The sequence below is a fragment of the Chiloscyllium plagiosum genome, unplaced genomic scaffold (assembly GCF_037043375.1).
Source record: "Chiloscyllium plagiosum isolate Xiang-an unplaced genomic scaffold, Cpla_swu_hap1 HiC_scaffold_43, whole genome shotgun sequence".
Taxonomy (NCBI): domain Eukaryota; kingdom Metazoa; phylum Chordata; class Chondrichthyes; order Orectolobiformes; family Hemiscylliidae; genus Chiloscyllium; species Chiloscyllium plagiosum.
The window spans coordinates 33,511,268-33,537,759 of record NW_028270181.1 but is presented as its reverse complement, the minus strand read 5'-3'; the positions used below and the strand labels follow the sequence as shown (position 1 = coordinate 33,537,759).

Here is a 26,492-nt window from a genome sequence, read left to right as displayed (position 1 = left end):
ATAATGGTGATTTCATACTGAAGAGAAACAGAGGAAAGTCAAAGAGGATGCCCAGAGCAAAGGACAATGAAGTGCTCGTGGTGGTAAAGGAGTAACAGTAATGTAAAACAGGTATAAATGTTAGGTGTGAAAAGAAGAAAATGGCTCCACTGTCCTGACAGCAAAGACAACAAGACATGGAGGGTGCTGAGATGGGGATGTAATTAAAATACAGAGGTTTCTTTCTGAAGTAATGAAACTGAACATTGTATCCTCAAGACTTTAAGGTGTTGTAAGTGGAAAATGCTCCTCCAGCTTGTGTTGAACTTTGTTAAAAGGACCAGAATAGAAATTTTAGCATGGGAGCAAGATCGTGTATTGAAATAATATGCAACTGGAAGGTCAGGGCCAGTTGTATGGACAGAGTGGACATGTTCCATAAAGCAGTCACCCAGTCTGTGTCTGGTCTCACCAATTTAAAGGAGACTGCATTATGAGCAACAACTGCAATAGAGCTAGATTGAATGAATTACAAGTGCCTTACCTGCTTTACCTGGAAGGTATGTTTAGACCTTGGAGAGTGAGGATGGAGGAGGTGAATGGGCAAGTGTTACACCTTCTGCAATTGCATTAGAAAGTGCTATAGGAAGTGAGGGAATGTTAGGAGTGACAGAAGAGTGGACCAGGGTAGCAGAGAGTATGATGCCTGCGGAATGCTTACCATAGAGGGGGAAGGGAAGATGTGGGCAGCAAGGTGGCTCAGTGGTTAGCACTGCTATTTCATAGCACCAGGGACCCATGTTTGATTGTAGCCTTGGGTAACTGTCTTGGGTGACTCCCCATGTCTGTCAGTTCCAATTTATGGATTTTGCTCGGAATGCTCTTCAGGGATGGAAACTAAGGACAAGGGGAACCCTGTCATTATTCTGGGAGGAAGAGGAAGGGATGGAGGCAGAATGCAGGCAGCATGACTGAGGGCCCTATCAACAACAGTGAGGAGGTAATCCTTGACTGAGGAACCAGGACATGTCAGAGGCAATTCAGTGGAAGGTGGTATCTTCAGAATAGGCAGAGAAACTGGGACAAAGGAATTCCTTACAAGAATCAGCATGTGACATAGTGTAGTCGAAGTAACTGCTGGTTGGCATTGGTGAGTTTTGGTGGACAGTCTATCCCCAGAAATAGAAATAGAGAAATCAAGGAAGGGAAAAATGACAGATGGACCAGGTGAAGGTGAGAGAAGGATGGAAATTGGAAGCAAAATTGGTTATTTTTTCAATTCCAGATGAGAATAGGAAACTGCACTGATGACAAAATCTATGTATCAGCCTCATTACAAGGGAATGTGCAATGTATCCAACAAAGAAATAGTCTTAACTGGGGCCAATGCAAGTAAACCCAGCAGGACCCCTGACTTGGAGAAAGTGAAACAAGTTAAAAGGTAAAATTTTGAAATGTGAGAACAAGCTCAGCTTTGGACCTCTTTTAAAATAAGAAGCCAGACCATCCTGATATGTAGAGGGGTTATTTTTATGTTCAATTCTTCCCATAATAATTAATGGTTTCCTATTAACCTTCCTATTATGTGCTGTAATGACTAACTTTTTGAACTCATACTTGAATGCCAAACTCCCTCTGCACATCTGATGTTGTAGAAGCAAAGAAACAGGAGCAGGCCAGTCAGCCTGTCGAGCCTGACACACTATTCAATACAGGCATGGCTGATCAAAATCTTCAATGTCTTGTACGCACCCCTTCCCCATGATCTTGTACACCAGTGATAATGAGAAGTCTATCAATCTCTACCTTAAACATTCTCAAAGACTGCGCCCTGTCTGGTGGTCAGTTCCAAAGGTTCACAACCACTGTGTAAAGTTCTGTGATTATTCTCTGTTTCAGTATTTCATCTGCTTTTTTCACTCTCTGCTTTTTTATTCTTCCTGCCAAAATGAACCACTTCATATTTTCCCAGATTGTACTTCATTTGCTAGATTATTTCACTCTCATTCAACATATCTATGTCAATCTGCAAATTTCTCTTGTCTTCTCCAAAACATGCTAACCCACTTGTCTTGGTGTTATCTGTGAATTTATTTGCCACGCCATTCTCCCCTCAAGTGTGTAAACGGAGAGTAGTTGAGGGATCAGCACTTGCTGCCAATCAGGCAAAGACCTGCTGCTGTATACTCTACTTCCTGGACAGATATTCCTTGGAATATAGGAGGATAAGGGTGACCTTACTGAGGTGTATAAAATCATGAGGGGCATGGATAGGATGAATGCATATAGTCTTTTTCCCAGGGATAAGGAATTGAAAACTAGGGGGCATAAGTTTATGGTGAGAGGTGAAAGATTTTAAGAAGGACCTGAGGGGCAGCTTCTTCATGCAGAGAGTTGTTCATGTATGGAATACACTGCCAGAGAAAGTGGTTGAGGCAGGTACAAGAGCAATATTTAAAAAAACATTTGGATAGGCACATGGATGGAAAGGGTTTCGAGGGATATGGACCAAATGCGAGCAATTAGAACTAGCTGAGTGGGCAGCATGGTCAGTATGGGCTAGTTTGGGCTGAAAGGCCTGTTTCCATGCTGTATTACTCTATGACTATTTTAGGAGAGGTTATGATCAAATACTGGCATGCTGGTAAGGAATGTTGCCAGTAATGGCTGAGCAGAAATTTCTCCCACTCTAATTGCTTGCCATGGACATATCAGCCGAATTAGAAGTTACCCATCCAAGCTGCTGCCTGGCCACTTCATGATCTTTCCTCTCAGGATGAGACTTGAAACCAAACTTGTAATGAGAAGGACATATGGAATTTTGATGTTTATTGCTAAATAGAATAGCAATTTATTGCGACATGTATTTTTACAAAAGAAAATACAGTGAAAAGTTTTATAAATTGCCATGCTGTGGCTCCTAAATTAGTGACAGAGGACCTACATTATAAAAAAAGAGCAGTAAAAGTTCATGATGGTTCAGTTAATGAAACCTGGTTTCAGGATACCCTGGAAAACTGAGCCAAAACCATCCCACAAGGCTGAGCCAAGACCGCCATGACCGATCATCACTGCCCTGTCACTCTGATATGAGATCTCCACGCTGAGACTAGACCGCCAGGCTGGACATTGGAAGACGGAATAAAAAAGTAGAGAAGTTGTGTGGCAACTATACAAGACATCAGGGAGACTGTATCTGGAGCATTGCCTTTGAGTTATAGAGACATACAGCATGGAAACAGACCTTTTGGTCCAACTCATCCATGCCGACCAGATATCCTAAACTAATCCAGTCCCATTTGCCACGATTTGGCTCAAATCCTTCTAAACCCTTTCTATTCATCTACCCAACCATATGCCTTATAAATGTTGTAATTGTACCAGCCGCCATCACTTTCTCTGGCAGCTCATTATATTCACATACTACCCTCTGCGTGAAAATGTTGCCCCTTAGGTCCCTTTAAAACTTTCCCTTCCCACATTAAATCTGTGCCCTCTAGTTTTGGACTCATCCACCTGGGGAAAAGATCTTGTCTATTTACACTATCCATAATTTTATAAACCTCTATAAGGTCATTCTTCAGCGTACAATGCTCCAAGGAAAATAGCCCCACCCTATTTCATCTCTCCCGATAGCTCAAACCGTCCAACCCTGGCATCATCCTTGTAAGTCTTTTCTCAACCCTCTCAAGTTTTGCAACATCCTTCCGATAACAGGGAGACCAGAAATGAATGAAGTATTCAAAAAATGACCAAACCAATGTCTTGTATAGCCGCAACATGGCCTCCCAGTACCTACACTCAATGCACTGAACAATAAAGGAAAGCATACTTGTTCACTATCTTATCGACCTGTGACTCCACTTTCAAGGATCTATGAACCTGCACGCCAAGGTATCTTTGTTGAGGAGCACTCCCCAGGACTTTACCATTAGCTATATAAGTCGTGCTGTGATTTGCTTTTCCAAAGTGCAGCACCTCACATTTGTCCAAATTAAACTCCATCTGCCACTCCTCAGCCCATTCGCCCAGCTGATCAAGATCCATTGTATGCTGAGGTAACCTCCTTTGCTGCCCAATGCACATCCAATTTTGGTGTTGTGATGATGCTGTCACTTTAAAAAGGTTATTTTGTCCTTTTCAAGGAAGGTCATAAAAGCACAGATGCTGAATGTCTGAAATATCTATCTCACATCTTTTAAAATAAGAAAATGTTAGGGTCTAAACTACCTTCTTAAAATATTTTGAGGCTGCCTGGCCTGGTCCATAACAGACTAGGGGCTTTTGTCAGGATTAGGGTTATTGGATTCAAAGGTAGAATACGTGTTAGTGTCTTCGTTCAGGGTGTTGAATTTGGTTGGCTTAAGCAGTGCTTTGAGAAAGTGAAGACTGCAGATGCTGGAGAGTCAGTGTCGAAAAAGGTGGCACTCGAAAAACACAGTAGGTCAGGCAGCATCCAAGGAGCAGGAAAGTCAACGTTTCGGGCTGATGCCTGAAGCGTTGACTCTCCTGCTCTTTGGATGCTGCTGGTCAGCTCTCCTTTTCTAATGCCACCTTTTTTGACTTAAACAGTGTTTGGTGTACTAATGACCTTTTCAGTCACTATGAGTTTGCTGGGGCTGGAAGAAGTGAATCTGGGGTTTTACAAAAGGTGAGCAAGGCAAATCTGCTGGGAATTGGCAGACAAGCTGGAGTTGGAGTTGCCTTCATCCGTGAGAAAATGAGAGACAATTACAACAATTAGAAACACCATCAGAATCTTTGGAAATGGGCTAGAATTGCAGATGAGGCAGCTTGAACATGAAAAAAAAATGAAACAGTCTGAATTACAGTTAAAAGCAGAGGAAAGAGAAAACGAGCGAAAGGCCCTAGCCGAACATAAAGAAAAAGAGAGAGAGGAAAGGGAAAATGAGAGAGAAGAAAGGGAGAAAGGGAAAGAGCTTGAACTTCATAAATTGGCACTTACCGTATATACTCATGTGTAGGTCAGTCTCGTGTATATGTCAACCCCTTATTTTTGGCCAAAACAACTTGTATTTTACAGAAATCTCATGCATAAGTCAACCCTACTATAATCACATTAAATCACATTCATTCATTCATACTGGTAACTCTATTCATCGCTCTTTGTTTACTATATCACATCTCTATTCATTCATTTTTAACTACTTACCATACTTGATTTACTGCAGCATGTTTTGATTCATTCATTCATTCAGACCGGGACTAAGTCTATCGGTACTTTTATCGCACTTTGTTCACTAAACATCCAAAAGTTAATATCATCAAAAAAGTGCAGCATGCATTTCAGCCCCTCAAAACTTGTGACCGTGTATTAGTTGACCCCCTAATTTCAGCCTTAAAAAACCATCTTCAAATATTAGCTATATATCAGTTTATATGGTAGACAGGAAAGTCGGCTTAAAAGGATGGAGGTGAAGGTAAGCTTAGTGAGGAGGGTAGTGAGGATGAGCAAACCCATTGTCGCTAAAGGTCTGGTAGGGATCTGTTTAATTATGTCCAAGTATTGCCTAAATTTGATGAGAAGCCCTTTTCATCTCATTTGAGAAGGTGGCTAAACAAATACAGTGGCCAGTGACCATGAGGATGTTTTGATCCAAACAAAACATCCTCATGAAAAATCGTTGGCGGATAGGATCAAGGATAACCCCAAGGCATTTTATGCGTATGTGAGAAACCTGAGAATGACGAGAACGGGGGTAGGTCCGATCAAGGACAGTAGTGGGAGACTGTGTACTGAGTCGGAAGAGATAGGAGAGGTCTTGAACAAGTACTTCTCTTCAGTATTTACGAACGAGAGGGACCGTATTGTAGAAGAGGAGAGTGTGAAATGGACTGGTAAGCTAGAAGAGATACCTGTTAGGAAGGAAGATGTGTTGGACATTTTGAACAACTTGAGGATAGACAAGTCCCCCGGGTCTGACGGGATATATCCTAGGATTATGTGGGAAGCAAGAGAGGAAATTGCAGTACCGTTGGCAATGATCTTCTCATCTTCACTGGCAACGGGGGTGGTACCAGGGGACTGGAGAGTAGCGAATGTTGTGCCCCTGTTCAAAAAAGGGAATAGGGATAACCCCGGGAATTACAGGCCTGTTAGTCTTACTTCTGTGGTAGGCAAAGTAATGGAAAGGGTACTGAGGGATAGGATTTATGAGTATCTGGAAAGACACTGCTTGATTAGGGACAGCCAGCACGGATTTGTGAAGGGTAGGTCTTGCCTTCCAAGTCTTATTGAATTCTTCGAGGAGGTGACCAAGCATGTGGATGAGGGTAGAGCAGTGGATGTAGTGTACATGGATTTTAGTAAGGCATTTGATAAGGTTCCCCATGGTAGGCTTATGCGGAAAGTCAGGAGGCATGGGATAGAGGGAAATTTAGCCAATTGGATAGAAAACTGGCTAACCGGTCGAAGGCAGAGAGTGGTGGTAGATGGTAAATATTCAGCCTGGAGCCCAGTTACAAGTGGAGTTCCGCAGGGATCAGTTCTGGGTCCTCTGCTGTTTGTAATTTTTATTAATGACTTAGATGAGGGAGTCGAAGGGTGGGTCAGTAAATTTGCAGATGATACGAAGATAGGTGGAGTTGTGGACAGTGAGGAGGGCTGTTGTCGGCTGCAGAGGGACTTAGATATGATGCAGAGCTGGGCTGAGGAGTGGCAGATGGAGTTCAACCCTGCCAAGTGTGAGGTTGTCCATTTTGGAAGAACAAATAAGAAGGCGGAATACAGGGTTAATGGTAGGGTTCTTAGTCAGGTGGAGGAACAGAGGGATCTTGGGGTCTATGTACATAGATCTTTGAAGGTTGCCACTCAGGTGGATAGAGTTTGTAAGAAGGCCTATGGAGTATTATCGTTCATTAGCAGAGGGATTGAATTCAAGAGTCGTGAAGTGATGTTGCAGCTGTACAGGACTTTGGTTAGGCCACAGTTGGAGTACTGTGTGCAGTTCTGGTCGCCTCACTTTAGGAAAGATGTGGAAGATTTGGAGAGGGTGCAGAGAAGATTTACCAGGATGTTGCCTGGAATGGAGAGGAAGTCGTACGTGGATAGGTTGAGAGTTCTCGGCCTTTTCTTGTTGGAACGGCGAAGGATGAGGGGTGACTTGATAGAGGTTTATAAGATGATCAGAGGAATAGATAGAGTAGACAGTCAGAAACTTTTTCCCCGGGTACAACAGAGTGTTACAAGGGGACATAAATTTAAGGTGAAGGGTGGAAGGTATAGGGGAGATGTCAGGGGTGGGTTCTTTACCCAGAGAGTGGTGGGGGCATGGAATGCGCTGCCCGTGGGAGTGGTAGAGTCGGAATCATTGGCGACCTTTAAGCGGCATTTGGATAGGTACATGGATGGGTACTTAATCTAGGTTAGAAGTTCGGCACAACATCGTGGGCCGAAGGGCCTGTTCTGTGCTGTATTGTTCTATGTTCTATGTTCTAAAACTGGTAGGAAGAACTAGTGAGATATTTGCATCACAATCAGAGGAGGCATCTGGGGCATACGAGGAGGTGAAGAAAGCCGACATAATAGCATATGAGCTTGTGCCAGAAGCTGACAGAAATCTAAGGAAACCCTGATCAAACACATATCGAATTTGAAAAGATCGAACAATTTTGTTAGTGGATAGGGACATTAAAAATGGATCAAACATATGACACTGTCAGAGAGATGATTATTTTGGAGGAGTTCAAAAATTCACTTCCTGAATTAATGAGAACTCATGTGGAAGAGCAGAGAGTTAAACAGCAAGATTAGCAGCTGAAACAGCTGATGATTATGAATTGGTTCATAAATCAAAATTTAGCTTCCAACATCAATTTCAATCTGTGAGAAACAGAAATTGGGGAAAAGAGAAATCCTCACGTGGTCAGGAAAATGTAGATCTCAATGAAGATAATAAAGATAGCTTACCACAGGATAAAAAGGAAACCCATGAAGGGGAAAGAGAAGTTAAAAAGCTCCAGCATTTTAACTGCAATAAAATAAGCCACATGAAGTCAGAGTGTTGGTGGGTTAGAAAAAATATTGGGCCGACAGATGTAGGAAAACAGGATAAGCCAGTGAATTTTGTTGAAGTTGTAAAGGAAATCACAGCAGAGGCTAGAAAGCTACAACAGAATCTATAACCTGGTCGGAGGTTGGTTAAGGAGGAAGTGTCAGATCTTTTTAAGCCATTTGCTTGGGAAGGTAAGGTTTACTTGCATACACCAGCACCAACAGGTAAAAGTATTAGAATATTAAGAGATACAGGATCCTCTCAATCTGTGATGTTGAAATGTTTATCTAGATTAGATTAGAATACTTACAGTGTGGAAACAGGCCCTTCGGCCCAACAAGTCTACACCGACCCGCCAAAGCGTAACCCACCCATTCCCCTCTTTACCTAACACTACAGGCAATTTAGCATGGCCAATTCACCTGACATGCACATCTATTGGACTGGGAGGAAAATGGAGCACCCTGAGGAAACCCACGCAGACACGGGGAGAATGTGCAAACTCCACACAGTCAGTCGCCTGAGTCGGAAACTGAATCCAGGTCTCTGGCGCTGTGAGGCAGCAGTGCTAGCCACTGTGCCACTGTGCCGCCCACCAATATATGCCATCTAATATGTAACTCAGAAGGAATACTGCCAGAAAAAGTGCCAGTTCGTGAAATTCACGGTGAGACAAGAAATGCTCAATTATGTAGACTGAGGTTAGAGTGTCCAGTGAAATGGAGAACAAGTGACAGGAATACTGAATGAAGTCTCAGCTTCAGGAATACAATTTGTCCTTGTAGGAGTGCTGCCTGCTGTGGTTGAAAAGCGAAGGGAATATCAGGCAACTAAGGTATTACAGGAAGTACATCCTGGGATTTGTCCTGACAGTCACAAAGTCCACCAGTTGAAACAGAGGGAGAAATTAAAGAATACAGATAAGGAAGTTGAAGTAGAATTATCAGATGATTGAATAGTTGAGACAGCACAGGAACACGTGGAGGACAACATGAATATTTTTAGCTCAGAGGAATTAACTGAGTTCCAACAGAAAGATGACAAACTGAAGCAATTATATCATAAACCATTCGTGGAAGAAGAATCTGAGTGCATCCCAGAGTGCCACTATCTAAAAAAAAATCTTAATGAGGAAATGGAGACCATCACATATTCAGGTAGATGAGAAATGGGCAGAAGTTCATCAAGTCATATAACCAGTGGGTTACTGGAAGGAGATCTTGTGGGTAGGACATGAACTACCAGTAGGAGGTAATTTAGAGGTAAGGAAAACTCAAGTTTAAATACAAAATCATTTTTGCTAGCTTGAACTACATAAAGATATAGTTGAATTTTGCCAGACATATCGTACATGTCAGCCAATTAGAAAACTGCATGCAGTAATGAAACCCGCATCTTTAATGCCCATTCCTGGATTTGAGACAAGAGTCTTAATTGATTGCATAGGGCCCCTACTTAAAACAAAAGTGAGAATCAGTATTTGTTAATAGTAAGGGGTGTGTCCACTGGATTTCCAGAGGCCATTCCATTAAACAACATCGCAACTAAAAGGATTATAAACGTGACTCAAATCTTTCACTCAATACGGACTGCCCACAGAGATACAATTAGATCACATGTTAAACTTCACATCAAAATTATTCAAGGAAGGTACGGACAGCTTAGGAATAAAACAATTCAAATCCACTCTGTATCATCCAGAATCGCAGGGAGCATGGCAAAGGTGGCATTAGACATTAAAGACCATGTTGAGGGCGTATAGTCAAGACATTTTCAAATGATTGGGATAAAGGAATTCTGTTTGAACTTTTTGCCATTGGAGATCCACCAAATGAATCAACCAAATTCAGTCCATTTGAATTAGTTTTTGCGCATGAGGTGAGAGGACCCTAAAATTGATTAAGGAGAAATTGGTGAGTCAGATGCAGAGACCACATATTTGGACTCCATGACAATTTTTAGAGAATGGTTGAACAGATTAGGGGAGTATTTAGGGTACTAGACAGTATTTAGGGCAATATAGTAGGGTGGCTCAGTGGTTAGCAATGCTGTCTCACAGTGCCAGGGACCCAGGTTTGATTCCAGCCTCAGGTGACTGTCTGTATGTCTGACTGAAGTCTGTGTAGATCCGGTCCACCATTCTGCCCTCATCAATCCTCTTCATTACTTCTTCAAATAACCCAATCAAGTTTGTAAGACGCGATTTCCCATGCACAAAACCATGTTGACTATCCTAGTCCTAGCCTTTCCAAATACATGTAAATCTTGTCCCTCAGGATTCCCTCCGACAACTTGCCCACCACTGATGTCAGGCACACCAATTTATAGTTCCCTGACTTTTCTTTACCATCTTTCTTAAATATGGGCTCCACTCGCCAACCTCCAGTCTTCCAGCATCTCGCCTGTGGTTATTGTTGATTCAAATATCTCAACAAGGAGCCTTGCAATCTCTTCCCTAACTTCACATAGAGTTCTAGGTACACCTGATCAGGTTCCAGGCATTTATCCACCTTTATTCATTTTAAGATGTACAGCACCAGCTCTGCTCTCATATGGACAATTTTCAAGATGTCACTATTTATTTCCCTACGTTATCTATCTTCCTTATCCTCCTCTACAGTAAACATTGATGTAACATGCTCATTTAGTATCACCCGATCTCCTATGGTTCCACACAAAGGCTGCCTTGCTGATCTTTGAAGGGCCATATTCTTTCCCAGGTTACCCTTTTGTCCTTAATGTATTTATAACATCGCTTTGAATTCTCCTTAACCCTATTTGCTAAAGGTATTCATGTCCTCTTTTTGCCCTCCTGATCTCCCTCTTAAGATACTCCTACGGCTTTTATACTCTTCAAGGGAATCACTCAACTTCTGCTGTCTATGGAGAAAGTTGACTGCAAATACTGGAGATCAGAGTCGAAGAGTGTGGTGCAGGAAAAGCACAGCCAGTCAGGCAGCATCCAAGGAGCAGTAGAATTGACATTTCAAGCATAAGCTCTTCATCGGAAATGAGCTGATGGAGAGCTTATGCTCAAAATGTCGATTCTCCAGCTCCTCGGATGCTGCCTGACTGGCTGTGCCTTTCTGCTGTGTACGCCTGACATATGCTTCCTTCTTATTCTTGACTAAAGCCTCAATTTTTCCAGGTGTCTATCATGCCCTACATCTATCAGCATTGCCCTCCACACTAAAAGGAATATATTATCCTTGACTCTCATCTCATTTCTGAAGACTTCCCATTTTCCAGCTGTCCCTTTGCCAAAGAACAGCTGCCCCAATCAACTTTTGAAAGTTCTTGCCGAGTGCCATCAAAATTGGCCTTCTTCCAATTTAGAACTTTAGCTTTTAGATCTATTGTATGCAATTTTGGCATCCTACATGAGGAAGGATTTAATTGCATTGGAGGCAGTGCAGAGAAGGCTCACGAGATTAATTCCAGAAATGAAAGGCTTGTCTTATATGGAGGGATTGAGCATTATAGGCCTACACTCACTAGAGTTTATAAAAATGAGTGGAGATCTAATTGAGATACGTAAAATGCTAAAGAAGAAATGCTAACGAACATAGAACATTGACAACATAGATTTTTCCCTTCATGGAGCAATCTAGAATAGGAGGTCATCTCTTTAGGCCAAGAGCTGACATATTTAAAGCAGCAATGAGGAGAAATTGCTTGCCTTAAAGGGAATCTGTGAAATTCAATATCTCAGAGTGTATTGGATGCTGACTCACAGAATAAATTTGAGGAGGAGATAGACTGGTTTTTAATTAGTAAAGGGTTGAAGGGTTATGGGGAATGAGCAGGAACTTAGATTTGAGGTCAAGATGAGGCAAGCTGTAATCATATTAAATAGTGAAGCAGGCCTGAGGGGCTGAATGGCTTATTCCTGCTCCAAGTTCTTAAGCTCTTCGGGCTCACCACCCACATTGAGTTATGAGATTTCTTTTCAATGATTCATTTCTCACAATGTTTCTATTTATACAGATCCATTAACTATGCCAATGATATCGCTTGACCAATCCACCAGTGTTTATTTGGAAGGAGGGACAGTCACCCTTACCTGCATTGTAAAGGGTGACTATCTAGGCGAAACCTTCATCTTTTACAGAAATGGCCGAATGTTGTACTCGAGTCAAATCAGCATAAAGCACAACATTGGAACCTTCACAGCTACCACAGCAAATCAAGGTGATCAGTATCAATGCCAGTATGGTACTTCGATCAATGGAAGATGGTTATGGTCCCACCTCAGTGAGGTTGTGTCAATCACTGTGACAGGTAAGTGACAGAACACAGGTATTATTAGTTCTAAAGCTTTCTTTATTTTCAAACGTGCATAGATTTGCCATTCTAACAAAGTAGTGTTAATATAGAGAGAAATAAAACCAGATGGTCTCAATTATTGAATCAGGACATATTACTGCACAGCAGGCCATTCCTCCCATCATGTCTGTTCTAGCTATTTTAAAGAGCTATTCAATTAGTCTCACACCCCATACTTTTCATTTCCAGATGCCAGCAAATATCATTTATTGTTCAAACAGAAATTGCTCGAGACATTCATCAGGTCTGGCAGCAGCTGTAGAAAGAAAACAGAGTTTCAAACCCAGTGATCCTTCCTCAGAATGAGACTGGACTGGCCACTGGACTCGAAACATTAACTCTGCTTTCTCTCTCCAGATCTGCTGAGTTACTCCAGCAATTTCTGCTTTTGTTTCAGACGTGAGGACTGGGGGGAGGGGTTGCAGCTGAGGGGATGGGGTTTGAGGGTGGAGGTGCGGGAAGGGAAGGAGATGTTGATCACATGGGAGGTGACATTGCGGTCCTTCCCACCCCTCTGCCTTCAAACTTGAGCTCCCCCAGCCACAACAAGAATAGAATTCCACCCATGAATCTCCAGATAAAGCATATTATTGTCCACTATTTCACCATCTACAGTCAGACCCCACCACCAAAAATATATTTCTCTCCACAGAGACCATTCCCTTAACCACTCCCTCGTTGGTCCATGCTCGCCACCAACACACCCTCTACTCTCAGCACCTTTCCCTGCTACCAAATGAGGTGCAAAACCTGCCCACACCTTCCCTCTCACCTCATTCCAAGGCCCTAAAGGATCCAGCAGAGATTTTCCTGAATGTCCTCCTACCTCGTTCATTGCATCGATTGCTCTCAATGTGGACTCCTCTGCATCGAGGAGACCGAACGCCAATTTGTGGTTCTGGGAATATCTCTAGTCCACACGCACCAAACGACTCCACCTCCCCGTGGCCAACTATTTCAACTCCCCCTCACACATCCCCAAGGACATGCAAATCCTGGCCTTCCTCCACTGCCAAATCAAAGCCACCCGCCAACTGGAAGAAGAATGCCTGATATTTCATCTCGGGTCCCTACAACCACATGGCATCAACATAGACTTCACTAGTTTCCAAATCTCGCCAACTCCCACCTCATCCCAGATCCAACTTTACAACTCAGCGTGTCCTTTTGATCTGACCTACTGTCTATCTTCCTTCCTACTAATCCACTCCACCCTCCCCACTCACCTATCACAATCACCTCCCTCCTGCATCCACCTATTGCCATCCATCGACCTCTGCGCTCCCCAGTCCCACCCCACCCCCCTATTTATTTCTCAATCCCCACCCCCTCCACAGTCCTGATGAAGGGCTTATGCCCGATTCTCCTGCTCCTCGGATGCTGCCTGACCTGCTGTGCTTTTCCAGCACACACTCTTGACTCTGATCTACAGCATCTGCAGTCCTCATTTTCTCCTGGACGCTGCTGTGTGTATTCTGGCTGACATTACAGTAATGACTACAGTTTAAAAAGTAAGTTATTGTATGTAGAACACATTATTACATATAACAAGCCTTTCTTTCTTTCTTTCTGTAAATAAGCAGTTTCTGACAAATCCTCCGTCAGACTTCATTTGATCTACTTTCTCCTCCGTAATATTTCTATCAATTCTTAAAGTGTGCCAGAAAGTTGATTATATTTGGTATTTAGTCATTTGATTTTGCCCTTTCCGCCTGATGGCACAATAACAGGATGAGGCTGATTGACTATTTATCACGCTCATTGATTTTATTCTTCATTAAAGTAAAATTGGTAGTATGTGGATGCAGAGAAAAGTTAAACTCTTCACAGTTTAGGGTAAAATTGCCTTTGTATGTCTTAGTGTATTTCTCATCAATGTGCTCCTTGTTTTTGCCATTACAGTTTACCCTGTACAGCCTTCAATATCTGTGACCCGTTGGGATGAAGTGTTTGTGAGAGGTGAGGTGACCATGCTTACCTGTGAAGCCGGATCTCCATATTTGGGCAGCACTTTCTATTTGTACAAGAACAACAAAAATAGACCAGTCAGAGTGAAAACAGCTAAACCATTGCAAGCTGCTGTCATCTTTAACATCTCAAATCTATTGGAATCTGGATCAGAAGTTTACTCCTGCACCTATACAAAACGAATCCTAGAACAAGAGATAGTCTCAGACAGAAGTGAAAATGTGAAGATAACGGTAGTTGGTAAGTTTCCTGTCCTCTTGTTCTCAAGAAATTGGCACCAATAACTCACCCTGTGAGCTGTGGAAAGCTTCAACAATATTACATTCCATTTCAGCAAATCTATCTCAGAACATCGGATTTCCTGAGAAGCAGGGACTATTTAGCTCTTTTGACAAACTGACAAAAATTTACATGCCTTCTATGAAAGGGCACTATACTCCATTGTAAACAACATAAGCACAGCTTTGAAGGAAACCTAACTCAAATTAAACTGACATCCCAAAGTAATCATGTACTCCAATCCCCATTAAATGCTCTAGTCTTCTGGTTGACATGGCATGTCCTCTGTCCAAGGAAACCCAGATATGACCAGCAGAAGACAGACAAGCCATCAAGAAGAATGGCTACCTCATTCACAATTTGCCTCTGCCTGTTAATGGCAACTGCAATCAGACCCAGGACCAGTCTCAAAAGAGACGAGATCTCCTCTTCTGTCCACTCACCCTCCATCGAATAGCCATATATCAAAGAGAGTACAGAATCAGAAAGTGAGGGGCAACATTCCAAATTAATATGGCATGCAGAGATACTTCAATTCTATATCCCCCCCTCCAAGACAAACAAGCAACCCTAACTCAGACATACTTCATCAAGATGGGGGCCAACCATCTGTTTGAAAAGGTTGACGGAACATTAGTAGTAAATGCTGGTCACAGCAGCAACACCAATTCTATGCCAGCACATTGACTTTTTTATTAGGTATTGAATCTCTAGTGCATGCATGATTAGATTAGATTACTTACTTCTTTAGATTAGATGACTTACAGTGTGGAAACAGGCCCTTCGGCCCAACAAGTCCACACCGCCCCGCCGAAGGCAACCCACCCATACATGTACCCCTTACCTAACACTACGGGCAATTTAGCATGCCAATTCACCTGACCTGCACATCTTTGGACTGTGGGAGGAAACCGGAGCACCCGGAGGAAACCCACGCAGACACAGGGAGAATGTGCAAACTCCACACAGTCAGTCGCCTGAGGCGGGAATTGAACTTGGGTCTCTGGCGCTGTGAGGCAGCAGTGCTAACCACTGTGCCACCATGCCGCCCACTTGAGGTTGAGGTTTTAAATTATGTTTTCTGCCTCAATAAAATTAATAGAAGTGCACATTTTAAAGCAACAGATTTTCTTTGTTCTGCCTATATTCCAAAGTGTAATTTCTGCACAAAAACCCAATTATGTCATGAGAACTCAATTCATTGACTAGTGTATTCTCCTCTCCAAATCAGAATCCATTTCTCTCATAGAAGGTAAATGTGGTCTTCTCTATACTTTAGTTTTCTTGTCAATGGTCCTCATAAGTGCAAGATGAAAAGCTTTGAAAAAATATTTGTGTAATACTCAACAACTCAATTTGTTTTAATCATTAAATTCATGAATGGGCGATTTCCCATTCGTTGTGGAATTACAAGTCCTTCACTGCGTAAGAAATTCATCAGATTAACTATTAATGAATTAATAATAAATAAGTAAGTAATTCTTGATTACTTCTCCTCAGATCCATTAAGAACACCAAGGATATCTCTTGATCAGTTGACAGGCGTGTATTTAGAAGGAGAGACTGTCACCATTACCTGCACCTCAAACAGAGAATATCGTCGTCAGATCTTCTTCTTTTACAGAGATAATCAGCTTTTGTCCTCAAATCAACTCTACCAAAAGGAAAACACCGGAACATTCAAAGTTACCAGAATAAATCAAGGAGGAAGGTACCAATGCAAATATGGAACGACCATCAAATCAAGGTGGTTAGAATCACAATTAAGTGAGGCTGTGACAGTTGCAATAGCTGGTGAGTTAAAGGAGCTGAGATTGTTAAATTTCAAAAAGTGAATTGATTTTAACACTGACCCATTGAGAACACTTTATAACTCTTCCAGATTAAATCCAACTACTTACTATCAGATTTCTATCCCTCATCTACCATAGTCACCCTGTCCCATTGATATGCAGTGATCACAGAAGGATGCCATTTAGCCAACTATACCTGCACAAGCTTTTCAAGCATTTTGATTTAGCGCTAACCTTCTGCCTTTTTCCTGCAAACATGCATGCTGTCTCTTTTCAAGTAATCATCCAATGCCTTTATTTATTTTGTAAGATGTTTCATCAAACATCTTTTTAAAGCCTGTGCCTATGACATCAACTGCACTGGCCCTACAAAACCTGCTCCATTTGATTAGATTTTTTATTTTCATGATTTTCCAGGGAGCTTCACATCTGTTCAATTGTAATTATACTGGCAATGTGGCCAAATTAACACATATGGGAATTTTAAATTGATGTCTGATCCTCCTTTTGCTTAATTTCCAGAGAGCAGTTTCAATGTTAAAACCTGTTTTGGGAAGTAGAAGTCCGACTGGCTCCGGGACCCCTTTCTACTGATCATGCAATCCAAAACAAGACTTTATCCTTTTGCTCCATCTCATTTTATGAAGCAAAACCATCCAGTCAACTTAGTTGATTCATTATTCAGTAACTATTATACATGAAGTGACGTAGACTGATATTGCACAGTTGCTTTTTTAGAGTCATTGTGTATGTGCTGGATCTCCCCAGAGCAATCCAGTCAGTCCTGCCCACATGTAGCTGTGAGGGATTTATTTCCATTAAGTCCCCAGCTGATTTCCTTATTAAATCATTCATTGCTTCTGTGCTAACATCTTCATGAATCATGAAATCTAGGTAATGACCATTTGAACATACTAATCAGGAGCAAGAGTATGCCATTCAGCCCTTCAAACTTGCTGTTGCTGTGTCATTTATGATGATCATGACATGCTGTTATTATACTGTTTGTTCTGGTATAATATGTATTTCATCAATTCAAATTGGCTATAACATGACTGATGAATTATGGACATTGTTTATATAACGCAAATTTTCTACTGAATGGGTATAACGATTATCTATAGTGATCTTTTACAGCACAATTTTCCAGAAAACACAGTTAGAGAGGAATATAACTGTTGTGTTATATCAGAATGACCTGTAACCTGAAACCCGTATTCCTGCCAACTCTAGCGACCTTGCACTCTTTTAATTAATAAGAATCTATCCAGCTCTGCCTTCAAAATATTCAAGGACTCTCCTTACCCGCTTTTTCAGGAATGAATTCCAAAGACTCAAGACCCTCTAAGAGAAAAATAATGGCCTGATTAAATGTGTGACCCCAATTTTTGAACAGTGACCTTCAGTTCTAAATTCTCCTGTAAGAGAAAACATCCTCTCCACGTTTACTGTTCAGTATTTTATATGTTCCATAAAAACATTTTCTGATTAATAATTAGCTGAATTGCAAGCTTCATTGATTTATCAATGTTTAAAAAACAATAGGACATTTGGCCATTGTGTCCATACTGATCAAGAAAGACCTGCCTATGTCAATCTCATTTTACAGCTCTTAGCCCTTAGCCTCAGTAGCTAAGACAATGCAAATGAATATCTAAGTATTCCCTAAAAGTTTCAAATAAGTCATCTCTTACTCTTTTATATTCAAATAGAGCTAAAAATGTGTTGCTGGAAAAGCGCACCAGGTCAGGCAGCATCCAAGGAGCAGGAGAATCGATGTTTCGGGCATGAGCCCTTCTTCAGGAAGGTGGAAAGTTCCTGAAATGACTTTCCTCATTCCTGAAGAAGGGCTCATGCCCAAAACGTCGATTCTCCTGCTCCTTGGATGCTGCCTGATCTGCTGCGCTTTTCCAGCAACACATTTTCAGCTCTGATCTCAAGCATCTGCAGTCCTCACTTTCTCCTATGTTCAAATAGATACAAGCCTAACTTGTCAATCCTTTCCTCATAAAATAATCTGCCCATTTCAGCTTTTAGTTTGGTGAATCTTCTCTTAACTGCCTCCAACATATTTACATCCTTCCTTAACTAGTGCACTAGTGACTAATAACTGTGCACAGTACTCCACGTATGCTCGCACAATGTTCTGCGTAACTGAAGCATAACTCCCCTTCTGTTATATTAAATTGCCCTTGCAATAAATTGTAACATTCTATTAGCTTTCCTAATTACTTGCGGACCTGCATATAACATCTTGTGATTAATTTTCAGATCCTTTTACAACTCAGAACTCTTAGATTAGATTACATTACATTACAGCGTGGAAACAGGCCCTTCAGCCCAACAGGTCCACACCGACCCGCCGAAGCGCAACCCACCCATGCCCCTACATTTACCCCTTACCTAACACTATGGGCAATTTAGCATGGCCAATTCACCTGACCTGCACATCTTTGGACTGTGGGAGGAAACCGGAGCACCCGGAGGAAACCCACGGAGACACGGGGAGAATTGAACCCACACAGTCGGGAATTGAACCCGGATCTCAGGTGTTGTGAGGCAGCAGTGCTAACCACTGTGCCACCGTGCCACCCACAAATCTTCAATCACTTCCTAAATTCCCTTCTTAATCTCCCCTCCATCTCTCACCAAAAAGATTATAACTATGCCCTTGTCCTGTCTATTAATCGTATTCTTATCTATTTTATCCAAAGCTGCCATAATTTTGTACACCTTTGACAACTCTCCTCATTTTACTCTAAGGAGAACAATCCCAGCTTCTCCAACCTAGCTTTATAAATAAAACTCACCAGCCTGAAACCATCTCCTCTGTGCCCTCTCAAATATCCTCACTTCCCGGCTGAAGTGAAATGATCAGAATAAGCCTGCAACTACAGCTTTCTAAATCTTCAGCATAACCTCCTTGCTTCTATTTATTTTCCCACAGATGCACTAACAACTCCAGGGATATCTCTCGACCAATCAACTGGAGTATATCTGGAAGGTGAAATGGTGACCATTACTTGCACAGTGAACAGAGAATACCATGGTCGAACATTTCACTTCTACAAAGATAATCAACAGCTGACATCTCAACAACTTTCCGTAAGGGAGAACATTGGGACATTTCCAGTTACCAATCTAAACCAAGCTGGGCGCTATCAATGTAACTATGGACTCTCTATCAAATCAAGATGGTTAGAATCACAACCCAGTGAAGCTATAACTGTCACTATTGCAGGTGAGTGATGGGAAACACAGACTTTTAACATGATTATGCAAAACTTGCCACTTTTTAAAAATTGAATCTCTTTCTGCTTAATGTGCACAAGGTGGATATCTGGCATCAGTACTTATTGGGATTGCTTTAACAAACACTTCTAAGCACAATTAAGATAATGTTAGACAAATCGCACATAATAAAATTCACAAGATGTCAATGCAATTATATCTGGATGACATCAGTGTATGAGGGATAGAGTAACACAACAGTGAGTGAGGGAAAGTGGAACACAGCAGTGACTGACAGAGTAATATTGCAATGAGTTAGGGTAGACTAATGCAGAAGTGACTAAGATATAGAGCAGCACCACTGTAATAAGGGACAGAGTAAGACTGCAGTGAATGAGAGCTCTGAAAGCCTGACGTCGGTGGTGGTCAAGTTGTTGTTGGAGGGCATCCTGGGGGATAGGATGTACATGTATTTGGAAAGGCAAGGACTGATTAGAGATAGTCAACATGGCTTTGCGTGTGGGAAATCATGTCTCACAAACTTGATTGAGTTTTTTGAAGAAATAATAAAGAGGATTGATGAGGGCAGAGCAGTAGATGTGATCTATATGGACTTCAGTAAGGCGTTCAACAAGGTTCACCATGGGAGACTGATTAGCAAGGTTAGATCTCATGGAATACAGGGAGAACTAGCCATTTGGATACAGAACTGCCTCAAAGGTAGAAGACAGAGGGTGGTGGTGGAGGGTTGTTTTTCAGACTGGAGGCCTGTGACTAGTGGAGTTCCACAAGGATCGGTGCTGGATTCTCTATATTTTGTTATTTACATAAATGATTTGGATGCGAGCATAAGAGGTACAGTTAGTAAGTTTGCAGATGACACTGGAGGTGTAGTGGACAACGAAGAGGGTTACCTCAGATTACAACAGGATATTGACCAGATGGGCCAATGGGCTGAGAAGTGACAGATGGAGTTTAATTCAGATAAATGTGAGGTGCTGTTTTTTTGGGAAAGCAAATCTTAGCAGGACTTATACACTTAATGGTAAGGTCCTAGGGAGTGTTGCTGATCAAAGAGACCTTGGAGTGTAGGTTCATAGCTCCTTGAAAGTGGAGTCACAGGTAAATAGGATAGTGAAGAAGGCGTTTGGTATGTTTTCCTTTATTGGTCAGAGTATTGAGTACAGGAGTTGGGAGTTCATGTTGCAGCTGTACAGGACATTGGTTAGGCTACTGTTGGAATATTGTGTGCAATTCTGGTCTCCTTCCTATCGGAAAGATGTTGTGAAACTAGAAAGGGTTCAGAAAAGATGTACAAGGATGTTGCCAGGATTGGAGGATTTGAGTTATGAGGACAGGCTGAACAGGCTGAGGCTGTTTTCCCTGGAGCGTCGGAGGCTGAGGGGTGACCTTATAGAGGTTTACAAAATTATGAGGGGCATGGTTAGGGTAAATAGACAAAGTCTTTTCTCTGGGGTTGGGGTGTCCAGAACTAGAGGGCATAGTTTTAGGGTGAGAGGGGAAAGATATAAAAGAGACCTAAGGGGCAACTTTTTCACACAGAGGGTGGTACGTGTATAGAATGAGCTGCCAGAGGCTAGTACAATTGTAACATTTAAGAGGTATTTGAATAGGTACATGAATTTGGATAGGGTTTGAAGGGATATGGGCTGGGTGCTGGCAGGTGGGACTGGATTGGGTTGGGATATCTGGTTGGCATGGACGGGTTGGACCGAAGGGTCTGTTTCCATGGTGTACATCTCTACGACTCTTTGACTCTATAACACTGCAGAAGTGATGAAATACTGAAGGTGAGATAATAAGTATTTTGTGTCAGTATTTACTGTGGAGAAGGATATGGAAGCTAGAGAACTTGGAGAAATAGTGATATCTTGAAAAGTGTCCATATCACAGAGAAGGAGATGCTGGATTCTTAAATCACATAAAGGTGAACCTGATCAGGTGTATCCCAGAATTTGTCGGAAGCTAGGGAAGGGATTGCTATGCAGATAGCTGAGATATTTATATCAGCAGGTGAGGAGCCATAAGACTGGAGGTTGGCTAATATGGTATCATACTGTAAGAAAGGGTGGTAAGGAAAAACCAGGGAACTATAGACCTTTGAGACTGACACTTTTGAGTGGTGGGTAAGTTGTTAGAGGGGATTCTGAGGGATAGTATTACATATATTTGGAAAGGCAATGACTGATTAAGGATAGTCAACATGGCTTTATGTGTGGGAAATCATTTGATTAAGTTGAATGAAGAAGTAACAAGGAAGATTGATGAAGGAGGAGTTATGGACATTGTCTATATGGACTTCAGCAAGGCACTGAACAATGTTCCACACGTTAGTGAGGTTAGATCACATGGAATCCAGGAAGAACAAGCCATTTGGATACAAAAGTAGTTTGAGGTAGATGACAGATGTGGAGGGTTGTTTTTCGAACTGGAGGACTGTGACCAGTGGTGAGCCACAAGGATCGGTGCTGGGACCATTGTTTTTTGTCATTTATATGAGGTATGGTCAGTCAATTTGCAGATGACAGCAAAATTGGGGGTATAATGGACAGTGAAGAAAGTTATCTCAGAGTACAATAAATTATTGATCAGATGGGCTAAGGGCCAAGGAGTAACAGATGGAAATTAATTTAGATAAATGTAAGCTGCTGCATTTTGGAAAGGCAAAACAGCGCAGGATTTATACACTTAAAGGTAGGGTCCTGGAGAGTGTTACTGAACAAAGAGGCCTTGGGGTGCAGGTTCATAGTTCCTTGACGGGGTAGTGAAGAATGCATTTACTGGTCAGTGCATTGAGTATAGGAGTTAGGATGTCATGTTGCAGCTATACAGGACATCGGTGAGGCCACTTTCAGAATATTACATTCAATTTTGGTCTCCCAGCTATAGGAAAGATGGTGGTAAACTTGAAAGAGTTCAGTAAAGATTTACTTGGATTTTTCTGGGTTTGGGCAGTAGGGGAGACTGAATAGGTTGGAACTATTTTCTCTGGAATGCTAGAGTCTGAGGCTTCAGATTAGAAAGGTTTATAAAATCATGAGGGGTATGGATAGGGTGAATATCCAATGTCTTTTTTCCCAGGGTGGGGAAGTCTAAAAGTAGAGGGCATAGGTATAAGGTGAAAATGGAAAGATTTAAAAGGAACCTAAGGGGCAACCTTTTCATGCAGACGATGGTACGTGTATGGGATGAGCTGCCAGAGGAAGTGGTGGAGGCTGGTACAATTGCAACATTTAAAAGGCATCTGGATGGGTTTATGCATTAGAAGGATTTAGAGGAATTTGGGCCAAATGCTGACAAACGGGACCATATTAATTTCGGATGTCAGGTCAGCAAGGATGAGTTGGACCAAAGGGTCTGTTTCATCTCTGTGACTCTAACACTCTGTAAATGGAATAAAACATCAGTGAGTGTGGGGAGAGAGTAAAATTGCAATTTGTAAAGAATAATATTTTTTTTACTGTTTATTCATGGGATGTGAGAACAGGTGGCTGAACTAGCATGTATTGCTCATCTCTCATTTCCCTTGAGAAGATCGTGGTGAGCTGCCTTCTTGAATTACTGCAGTCTGTGTGCTGTATGTAGACCCACATGCTGTTAGGGAGAGAATTCCAGGGTTTTGACAGACTGACTAAAGGAACACTAATTTTATTTTATTCAGTCATTTATGGGGTGTGCGCATTGCTGGCTGACCTAGTGAGCTGCCTTCTTTAATCCTCTCGAGTCCACCTGCTGTGGGTTGACCCTCAATGCCATTAGGGAGGGAATTCCAGGATTTTGACTAAGCAACTGTGAAGAAACAGTGATATGTTTCCAAGTCAAGATGGTGAGCAGCTTAGAGAGAAACTTGAAGATGGTGCTGTTCCCATATATCTACTGCCCTTGTGGTCGTGGTGTCAAGCTTCTTGAATGTTTTTGGAGTGCATGCAGCCAAGTGGGGTATTCCATCACAATCCTGACTTGTACCTTGTAGATGGTGGATAAACTTTGGTGATTTGGCAGGTGAGTTACTCACCGCAGTATTTCTAGCCTCTGACCTGCTCTTGGAGCTACTGTGTTTATGCGGTGAGTCCAGTTGAGTTTCTGGTCAATGATAAGATGTTGATAGTGAGGGTTTCAGTGCTGATAATACCGTTGAATGTCAAGGGGTGGTGGGTAGATTTTCTCATATTGGTGATGTTCATAGCCTGGCATTTGTGAGGTACAAATATTACTTTCCATATATCAGGCCAAATCTGGATATTGTCCACATTTTGTTACATTTGAGCATGAACTGCTTCAGTATTTGAGGAATCGTGAATGGTGCTGCACATTGTGCAATCATCATTGAGCATCCCCTCCTTATGACAGAGGGAAGGTCATTGATGAAGCAGCTGAAGATGGCTGGACCTAAGGCACTATGCTGAGGAACTCCTACAAAGTTGTCTTAGAGCTGAGATGACTGACTTCCAACAACCATGACCATCTTCCTATGTGTCAGGTATAGTTCCAACAACCAGAGCATTTGCTCTCGATACCCAAAGTTTCCAGTTTTGCTACGGCTCCTTGATGCCACATTTGGTCAAATGCAGCCTTGATGTGAAAGGCTGTCACTCTCACCTTACGTCTAGAATTCAGCTATTTTGTCTGTGTTTGAATCAAGGCTGTAATGAGGTCAGGAGCTGAAGTGGTCTTGGCAGACCCCAAACTGGGTGTCACTGAATAGGTTTTTGCTGAACAGGTACTGCTTTATAACACTATTGATAACACCTTACATCAATTTGCTGATGATCTAAAGTAGACTGATGGGGCAGTAATTGGCCAGGTTGGATTTGTCCTGCTTTTTATGTACAGGAAATATGTGGGCAATTTTCCACATACTGGTGTTTCTTCTATAATGCAATGGCTGCAATTCTTGTGCAACCCCACATTATATTAAAATTGCATGCTAGAAATAGTGCTTAAAGTGTTGGTGATGTAATCATGTTACATCCAACACATGTTTTAAAGGTTCACACTTTAGAAACTGTATTCTCAATTCATCAATTGCATTACAGCAAATTTGTGTTAATGAAATCCATGTTATAGCAGAACGACCTGTAGTCAGGTAGATAACAGGGTGATAACTGTAATGGAAGAGCTTGGCTTTGGGAGCAGCAAGTTGTGGAGCACAAGTCTTCAGTACTGTTGCCAGAATGTTGTCAGCGTCCGAAGTCTTTGCAGTATGCAGTGTCTCCAACTGTTTCTTGACATCATGTGGAAAAAATCAAATTGGCTGAAGACTGGTATCTGAGTTGAAGCATGTGGTGCTGGAAAAGCACAGGGGGTCAGGCAACATATGCTGTGCTTTTCCAGCATCATACTCTTCGACTCTGATCTCCAACATCTGCAGTCCTCACTTTCTCCTCCTTGAAGACTGGTACCTGTAATGCTGGGCACCATTGGAGGATACATTCCAAGCAAATTGGTGTATTTTTGTGGTTGGAGGGGTGCTTAGAAGTGGTGGTATTCCCGTGTATCTGCTGCCCTTGTCACAGACTCAGAGTCATACAGCACGAAAACAGACCATTTGGTCCAAACAGTCTATGCCAACCAAAGTCCCAAACTAAACTAGTTCCACCTGCGCTTGGCCCATATTTTTCCAAACATTCCTTATTCATGTACTTATCGAAATGTCTTTAAATGTTGTAACTGTACCTGCATTCACTACTTCCTCTGGAAGTTCATTCCAACCACGAGCCATGATATAGAAAATTCAGCACTGTAAAACATGAATTATTTCACAGCAGTGCTTTAGAGTAAGGTGGAAGCTAATTAGAAGTCACGCAACAAGGGAAAGTCGAAATATAGTTTGTAAATTCATAGATCAATTTCTAAGTGTTCAATTACCAGCCAACAATATAATGAATCCCAGGGAGATCCACGATTCAGGCCAACATCTGTACTGATTCAGTCGATCTCATCCAAAGCAATATTCTTCCTTATAGATAAAATCAGAACACGTGGTGCTGGCTTGCAAATAAGATTATGGAATTCTAACTATATGAGCTGATTGTGTGCATTTCTCTCATTGAATATTTCTCAAACCTTATCCCTCAGTGACCCCATTTTGAGGCTTGAAAATTACATTGACTGCCCTCAATGAGAACCGTGGGACATGAGAAAAGCTGTAATGGTACTTTCAAAACTTGCCTTTTCACTGCATTTTTGGAGCAGGATCAGGCCTCGAACATTATTCATTTAGACTTTGTAAGGTCATATGCCAAATCTTTCTAGATGGAATTGTTGTAAGGTTGGAAGATGTTGTCTAAGGACTCGAGGTGAATTTCTGCAATCCATCTTGTAGATGGCACACACTGTTGCTACTGAGCATCAATGGTAGTGGGACTGAATGTTTGTATATGTGGAGTCAATATGGCTGCTTTTTCCTGGATGGTGTCAAGCTTCTTGAGTGTTGTTGGAACTTCACCCATTCAGGCAAGTGAGGAGTATTCCATTACACTCCTAACTTTTACTTTGTAGATGGAGATAGAATTTGGGATTGAGGATATGAGGTATTCACTGCAGTATTTCTAACCTCTGACCTGTTCTTGTTGCCACTGTATTTATATGGCTGTTTTAGTTCAGTTTATCAACAATCTCCAGGATGTGGATAGTGAAGAAATCAGTGATGGTGATGCCATTGATTGTCAAGACAAAATGGCTAGATTCTTTCTTGTTGGAGATAGTCATTGCTTGTCACTTGTGTGGCACAGATATTACTTGCAACTTATCAGTCCAAACCTTAATATTGTCCAGTGGTTGTTGCATCTGGACATGGACTACTTCAGTATCTGAGGATTCATGAATGGTGCTGAATATTTGTAATTATCAGCATAGGTCTCATTTCTGATCTTATGGA

The 26,492-nt window shown here is 41.8% G+C and overlaps 1 protein-coding gene across 5 annotated transcripts in view; it reads left to right on the top strand.

Annotated features, from left to right (window-relative positions):
• Positions 1 to 26,492, top strand: part of LOC148137464 (Fc receptor-like protein 5) — a 108,701-nt gene that overhangs the window by 25,603 nt on the left and 56,606 nt on the right. For all 5 annotated transcript variants that reach the window (XM_087982327.1, XM_087982331.1, XM_087982329.1 and 2 more), the window contains 4 exons: positions 11,982 to 12,275; positions 14,223 to 14,528; positions 16,068 to 16,361; positions 19,308 to 19,601. In XM_087982327.1, coding sequence (XP_087838453.1) covers positions 11,982 to 12,275; positions 14,223 to 14,528; positions 16,068 to 16,361; positions 19,308 to 19,601 — 1,188 coding nt within the window. The remainder of the gene's footprint in view (positions 1 to 11,981; positions 12,276 to 14,222; positions 14,529 to 16,067; positions 16,362 to 19,307; positions 19,602 to 26,492) is intronic.